Genomic DNA, 7,602 nt, shown 5'->3' with positions numbered 1-7,602 from the left:
CGCATTTACAAAGCGTGGTACCGTTCTTACGAGCATTAGACTTTGCCCTCCAAGCGATCTCGAGACTGTCTGTGGTACTCGAGGCCTTCTCCTTCCTATAGTTCCAGCCTCCTCTGCTCAGTCACGTGGGCTATATTCTCCGATAAGCCACCTTTTCAGTACGGGAGCGAGCTGTTATACTCTCCCCTGACGGTGACGATCCTGACTGTGTGTCTCAATGAACACTAGCAGTATACTTTGGTAGCCTGAGGCGGGGAAGCGGAAGATTAGGAGCACAAAGCTGTGTTCTTACGCATCATATTCATCCACTTTCGTCTCTACAATCGGATATGCCCTGTAACACTCTTGATAGATGTCTAATCGTATATAGCTCACTTCAAGTCTAGGGTCAACGAAGTAGCTACGAGACGTGTTAATCGTCTTAAGAAAAAGACGACGAAGATAACAGGCTTAGTGGAATGTCAGACATTGCTTCCAACTACGGATCTACATGAAGATCAGGTGAGACGTAGTCTGCGAGAGCTTGAGTATACATTGTTATAACACAATCTTGGTAGGAGGCAGAAGGAGGAGCACGCATAGATCTATAAGTAGGCTTGTATGTAATGAAGCATAGATATAAACCCACGTCCCAGCCTGCACGCGGTATTGATAGGTCTTCAACCTTGTTTGAGCGGCTTTTCTCATCTAACCTTACAATCTTTCCTTCTTCAATTTTGTTCCTTGGGTACTCTTCCCTGCACTCCTTACGTCTTTAGACAGGCTGAATGATGATTGTGACGGACCACTGAGGTTCCAATTTTGCCGTAACCATTCCTCACTACCTTGTTGTGGATTATAATGTAATTGTGGCAGAGCTTGAAGAATATGCCTTGGGCTACGATGAAGACTGTAGAGTCGAGCATCATGACTGGGCCTGGATAGAGAAGGGCGTTTATATTGTCTTGGAGGCTGTCAGAGGAACATACTCTAGAGAGTGAGAGCGTCAGTTCTGGTCTAATAAGTAGTTTATGTGGGACTTGCGTGGAGAATGGCCTGCAGATGGAGCGAGATACCTTCTGTGGTCTGTGGAGGTGATTTGTCTATCAAAGACTAGAGTCTAACTCTGTAGTTACTTTTGTGGCTGCTGCGAACTAAAGTGAGTGTTATGAGACATTTTGGGAAGGTTATGGCTTGACACAGTGAGAACTGTGCACAAAGGGACTATGATCATACAAAGGCCAATGCTGGTGATCTGTCAAGTCACGTCACCCTACACTTATGATAGATCGATGTCAAGTGCATGTAGAGAGACTTGATGTAACGTACGACTGAGTTACAACTACCAAGTCTTGCAATAGTAAAGACTCAGCCGATTCCTGGTCCAAGCATGAAGTATTCAGCACCGTAAACAGTCCAAGCAGACCTGCCAAGCGAACAAAGAACTTCTGTGAAGCCATCAAACAACCAGCAAAGCGATTCCTCACCAAAGCACTGATCTCATTTGTTTTCCTCTTCCTTATTGTCAACACCACCCATGGCATCCGCGAACTCATCCAGAATCTGAGTCAGAATAATGAGATAGCCCGCGCACTGATCCAGCTTATCAGCACAGTCCTCAACATCCTCGCCGCGCACATTCGGAAATAGAGCCAAGGAACTGATACCCATCTGTTGTCTGTCGACGGCCTTGCCTAAGAGTTCCATCCGGTTCTGAAGAGTGTCCAACGCGTCAGCGAAGATGAACAGGGAGTTGCACAGGGATTCTTCAGTTTCTTCGGTTTCCTCGAATAACTCGCTGAAGGCGAATAGTGGAGGAGTGGTGCTAGTGGGCATAGGATTTGGGACGTTGTCGTGAACTTGCTCTTCTTCTTCTCCGGTGCCATCGACTACGTCGTTGGGAACGGGTGCGGTGACGGCATTGTTGCGTACGAGAACAGGCGTTGGACCGCTATTGCTTACGGAAGTTTTTGGACGAGACATCTGGGTAAAGAAGGTGGGGGATGTTAGACTTGATACAAAGGAGTGAGAGGAATTGACGAACAGTTGACTTGATTGCGATTTAGAATGATCGAATTGGTAGAAAGATGTCGCGGTGGTATGAGTAAAGTAAGAAGATCTCACGTCCGTCTCATAACCCACAACAATCGAGAATCCGGATAAATTAATTTACAAAAGTGCGAGCACCGGAAAAAACCACCACGCTAAACAGTGTAAGTCTCCCGGACTGATATCACTTCATAACAAACATCAAGTGAACTCACCCCTTTTTCCCCACAGATGGTCAAAAACCCTTCCCTTCCTCCTCCGCAATAACATCCTCGATACCCTTAATCTGCATGTCCCAGCTATTTTTCAATCTTTGAAACCTGTCAATGACTCTCTCCGCATATTCGATCTCCTGCTGCGTCGCTTCGGGATAATCGATCATGTCGTTGGCTTCCTGGAACTTTAATTGCTCGGTTTGGCGAGTATCCTTGAGCATCTTGAGAAGCATTTTCTTTTGTTTGAGCAGGTGATGCTCTTGTGGCGTTAAGGACTTCATTGTAGATGAGTATCGATGGTGGGTTTGGAGATGGTGTTGTGGATGAGAGAGCGTCTAAAGGGGAGCTCGCGGGTATATATAGTTATTTTAGAGTGGCTACGTAGTCTCTGCACTAATACGGACACCCAAAACCTTCACATACTATGTATAAAAGCAAACGGGTACAGTGTGAACAGCAGTGATGCCTACGAGATGTAAAACCAGCAGTGCATTCGTTGGGACACCGTCCACCAATCCTCTGGGCTTCTTCAAGCATCTAATAATTAGTACCACTGTCTATAGTTTGATCCCAGCTGTTCAGCACGAACCGATGCAATGTCAGAATCTGCGCACAAAAGTACACAAGTACAAGTATCTGCTTGTCATATCTCTCACGTCTCACAAGCATCAGCTTGACCAAATCACACAAGACTGTCCTGCATCTCACAGTCCATAACAGATCTGACCAATAGGTGTATCTTCCTACCTCGCCCCTTGATATAACTTCTTCTGACTTAGAACACAGCTATATAGAGTCTACAGCAGCAGCAAAGGAAGTCGCCCAGGGGGATATCGCGCAAGAGAAGACGTCAACAGCTGAAGTAAGCACACATATACAATCAATAGCCTAAACATCTCCGTATAAAGTATGTGTATCTACTTATAGCTCATCTTAATAGACAGAGTTTGCGGGATATCGCGTACACGCGTCCTCTTGCCCTTCTCACAACCTCTACGTCAAGGCAATGCCGCTAATGTGTGTTTTCACCGTGCTCGTGCTCGATACCGTGGTCCTGCTGGTACTTGCTCAGGGCGCGGTGGTGGTATGGAGTCATAGGTGTCTTTACATATTGAGTCTTGCTGTTGTGCGGTGGTATTCTTCGAGCATGCGTTGGTTGTGAGGGACTTGTGGGGTGCTCATGTTGTAAGAATGCGCGCTGCGTGTGGTGGTGAGGTGATAGTGTGGGAAGGTCGACTCGGGTTCTTGCAGCCTTGAGATTCTCAGACAAAGGTGTATAATTCTCTCTTTTAACGCGTTGGAATCTGTATTCAAGAGGGACGCGACGGATTGAGTATATCCAGCACTAGGTACACCTTTCATGCAGCTTCCAAGTCATTGTTCAGAAGCAGTACCCTACCGTCCGCACGTTCACTCATGTGACCATGTTGAGAGCTCTGGGTGCTTAACAATGTCTGCCCGGGGATGATTTGACGTACACTTGGAAATTGTGACATCAACATCTTTGTAGCTTAACTTTTATGACGCCCATCTACACCAGATCTCTAAGTTTGACACATCCGCCACCTCCACGTTACAGCGGTATCTCCATGGATACTTGCTCGAATTTTGTCGCTAAACCTAAAAACAATCAGGATCAGTCCCGATGACGAGAGTCAAAACGAATGCGATATCTACATACCTCCAAAGATGATCACACAATTCGTCATACTATGGGCCTAGCACGGCGTATCTGAATACTAACAGATTTCCGCAAGTCAAGACTAGCAGAAACCTCTCTGCACTGCCAGAGGCCTGGTGACTAGTACTAACCTGTGTCATTTCAGAAAGATTCATTCAATATTATAGTACATGCAGCGACTATACGGCAACCAGTACAAGGCTTGTCGGGCTGTCGAACGGTATATATCGACATATGATTTACAAGTCTACGAGGCAAAGAGTAGCAAATAAACTAAAGCATCTGATCATGATTGTTACACTTGTAGAGACGCAGAATGAGCATTGAGTAGGTTCTTGGGAGTCTCCTCTAGAGGTCCGATTTAAAGCTCCGGATGGTAGGCACATTGCTAAGATTGCTAGATTCGACCCGAGAGTGACAGCTAAAGACAGACATCGACGTCATATGTAGCTCTGAATAAATATTCAGGCATCGGTGCTTCAGCCCTCCGCTTCATTATATTACCGAGATATCCAGCATCCATACTCATAAGCGCTAGCACAGTATATACAAAGGTTTGGCCGTGGGATAAGTCAATTGGTGATAACAGGACCATAGAGGAGGATCTGGTCATTACACGTTCACTTTCATATATGCGAATGAGATTGCAACAGTTACTGTGCACGTATTCCGCAGACATCTTACCGTGGATTATGTATATCGCTGTTCTGGTACAGACTGCCCACGCCTAAACTGCTGCGTGGGTGGTAGAGTATTGCCTTGCGTTTGCTTCATGTTCACAAGCCAACAGACAAGCTGCAGCACGAAACGCATAGATTCAGGCGCATGAACTGCAATTCACTGCCAGACACTCCAATCAGGCGAGTAAGAAGTACCGCACACGTGTCGGACTTGTAGGACTAGACCACGTGGTCTCTCAAACGGCAGCCAGGAATATCAACCATGTATACACCGACGACCAAATACGTGGAAATCACAAAGTGTGTTGGTCTTTGATTTTGGTTATCTGATGTCTTCCTTTCCGTAAAGTGTGACGACTTGGTCCTTCTCAGACAGCATCACGGACTTCTATACGCCGCGCCATAAGTTGAGCACGGCAATAAGGTGCGAGTCTGAGCTTTGGGTCGGGGTTTGATCTGACCCTTACCGTTGGGATGGAGCACAAGACTCTCAAAGATTGTTGTATTGAAAGGACATGCTGTTTCATACAGGCGGATGACCTGCTTGCTTTCCATTGCCTCCCCAGATAATAGAGTCCACGAGCGCGTACGGACTCTGGTCTGCATCCAGACCAGCAAGAGAATTGTCGCTCCCGTAGGTCGGGTCGTCGAAATTGAGTAGGTTCTGGATATTTTCCAGATTGTGCACCATCACAGGTGAGCCTGTGTTGGAGCTCTCTGGTACAGGAACGATAGGGCCTTCAGGAAGGTTTACCAGCCTTCGTAAAGCTGCAATAGATCTTGTGATAGGCGCTGACATCTCAACGGGGTCAACTTTGGAGATAATTTCACCAAGTATGGTGACGAGGTTCGATATCAGTGCTTTCGCTCGCTCATTTCGCTGCGTTTCACCAATGACCGTGAGAAGAAGCGAAGAGCTAAGAGCTCGATGCACGGCAACCCATGAACGGCTGGCAAAAGCCGTCATATTTTGCAGGCCCAGGAATGCTTCAACCGTATTTGTAAGTGCGTCGACACAAGTTTTGCGAAGCGTTTTTGATAAGTCAAGTCTGGCGTTGCTTGGATTGAGGGCTGGCCGGCAAAGCTCTGATGTTACGTACGACATGTAGAGGTATAGGGCCCAATGCTCAAGCTGATCTCGCATCGATCGACATCTCCTGGAGTCTCTTAGAAAGTCAGCTGCTTGAAGAACGACGCTCTGCAGCTCGTTTCGGTGATCCGTTATTCTTTGTAGAGCTCTGTCGGAATCTTGCGGTTTGGAACGGTCTTCCAAGATGGACAGGCCACACTTGACGAGCCGGTACATTGATTCAGCATATGACCGGTGACCTGGCGACGATATGTCGTCGCTCGGGAAAGGGTAGCCATCGGTCATGGCTGAAGCTGCTAGCCGATCGTACGATATCGATAGATGGGTGTCTTGCCAAAGAGTCATCCACCATAGCCTACATCGGACTTTCATGACTTCCGCAGGAGTCGTGTCAGGACACCTGCGATGAAGGCCGATGCTTTGCGACAGCCGCACAGTCAGCCCCATCAGTGACCATGCGACACCAGCATTCATGTTATTTGATATGACATTGCCTAATATCAGTAAAGTCTGGATCGTCTCCATGGTAGGCTGAGATAGGAAGTTGGTAAATCGCAAACACTCAAAACTGCAGCAGACATAAACTTGAGACGTCAAGTCCCGCTCTTTTCGAGGCATCGATGAGCATTGACATCCTGATGCCAAGGCAGCAAAGAATAGACCGATCCAGTGTAGGTTTTTTCCATAAATGGATTGCTCTGTGATCCCATCATTGACATCGCCTTGTTGAGTGTTCGCTCTATTGATAAGGAACAGCATTAAGTCGGCTTCAAATTTGTCAATCTCTACTAGCGCTGGATAGATAATATGAGCAGTTTCTCGATGATACCTGAACAAGCTGAGGCAATCCTGATCATTAGGAATGGCGCCTGATATCTCGGTCGCTTTCATGATGGAGCCATGAGGTAAGCCCCAAAGATCCACGAAGGGATAAGTTGCGCTTTCATTGTCTAGTCCGAAAAGTGGTAGTATGCTCTTCTTCCCCAAAAGCTCCTGAACACCAGGGACTTCAAGATCACCTCTGCCTAGAGCCATTATCAAAGCAGGCACTGACCCACCTCCGACGTGGACAGTCTCACCCGTCAATGAATTGGTCGTATGTATCCCTTGTGTTCGAATATGGCTCAACTCTAGATCTCCGTTCGAAGAGCCATTCTCCCCTGTCATCATGGCCTGCTGAGCCGGGTGCTGTATGGCTTGTGATTGGCTTGGGGGTGTTCTATCTCCCAGATTCTTTATAGACCCTCGCAACTCCGACATAGAGTTCTCCATCGTTATGAGCTTTGCGCATATTCTGTCCCAGTCTTCTCTTGACAGTGTTACTGTGCCAGCAGCGTAATCTATGATTCCATTCGGCAACTCAACGCCACTCGAGGGAGGATGTATTTGCGCTCGTTTCGCGGGCGGATGGGTCTCTGTCGGCGGATGATACGTGCATAGTTCAGGGTGTTCTCGCACTGCTCAAATCTTAGTACTTGTGAGAGCGTGTTTTTGCGCGTCAGATAAGGGTATAATCAGGCGGGCAGGCGTCTGTCATGTTGACATACCGATACATGTTTTGCATGGCACATTTTGGTCGCATTTTACTTTTCGCTGTCGACATGGATAGCAGGCCTGCGCTAAAGTCAGTCTGATATTTTTAACGATCCCGAGAGTTCTTTTGATAACATGTCTAGCGCCACGAGGCATATATTAAGAGTTCACAAGAGGCTCAGTCTACACACGCACCTTGTATTCGCGAGCTTTCCTTTTCCTCCGGAGGATATCATCAACGTCCGCGCGCGGCGTTTCCTGGAGCGATAGTGGTGGCTGCGACTGCGACGGTGAAGCTCCGTTTGTATCCATATCCATTCTCAAGAACAAAAGATCTCAATGCAAGGCATCGCGCGCATGTGACGTGATGGTCAA

General features: G+C 47.3%; 2 protein-coding genes across 2 annotated transcripts; both read right to left on the bottom strand.

The window, feature by feature from the left end:
• Positions 1 to 1,479: 1,479 nt before the first annotated feature.
• On the bottom strand, positions 1,480 to 1,962 carry EJ05DRAFT_499132 (uncharacterized protein; the record flags this gene model as incomplete). Its single annotated transcript, XM_033746785.1, has 1 exon — positions 1,480 to 1,962. One exon carries the CDS (start codon positions 1,960 to 1,962, stop codon positions 1,480 to 1,482), a length of 483 nt encoding a protein of 160 aa, XP_033602393.1.
• A 3,165-nt stretch (positions 1,963 to 5,127) lies between these two features.
• EJ05DRAFT_484823 (uncharacterized protein) lies at positions 5,128 to 7,545 on the bottom strand (the record flags this gene model as incomplete). The annotated part of the gene is made up of 3 exons (XM_033745387.1): positions 5,128 to 7,151; positions 7,242 to 7,308; positions 7,423 to 7,545. The coding sequence occupies 3 exons, from the start codon at positions 7,543 to 7,545 to the stop codon at positions 5,128 to 5,130; spliced, it is 2,214 nt and encodes a 737-aa protein (XP_033602392.1).
• Positions 7,546 to 7,602: the final 57 nt, after the last annotated feature.

Source organism: Pseudovirgaria hyperparasitica (assembly GCF_010093815.1).
Source record: "Pseudovirgaria hyperparasitica strain CBS 121739 unplaced genomic scaffold EJ05scaffold_5, whole genome shotgun sequence".
Taxonomy (NCBI): Eukaryota; Fungi; Ascomycota; class Dothideomycetes; order Acrospermales; family Acrospermaceae; genus Pseudovirgaria; species Pseudovirgaria hyperparasitica.
This window is presented reverse-complemented; position numbering and strand designations above follow the sequence as displayed.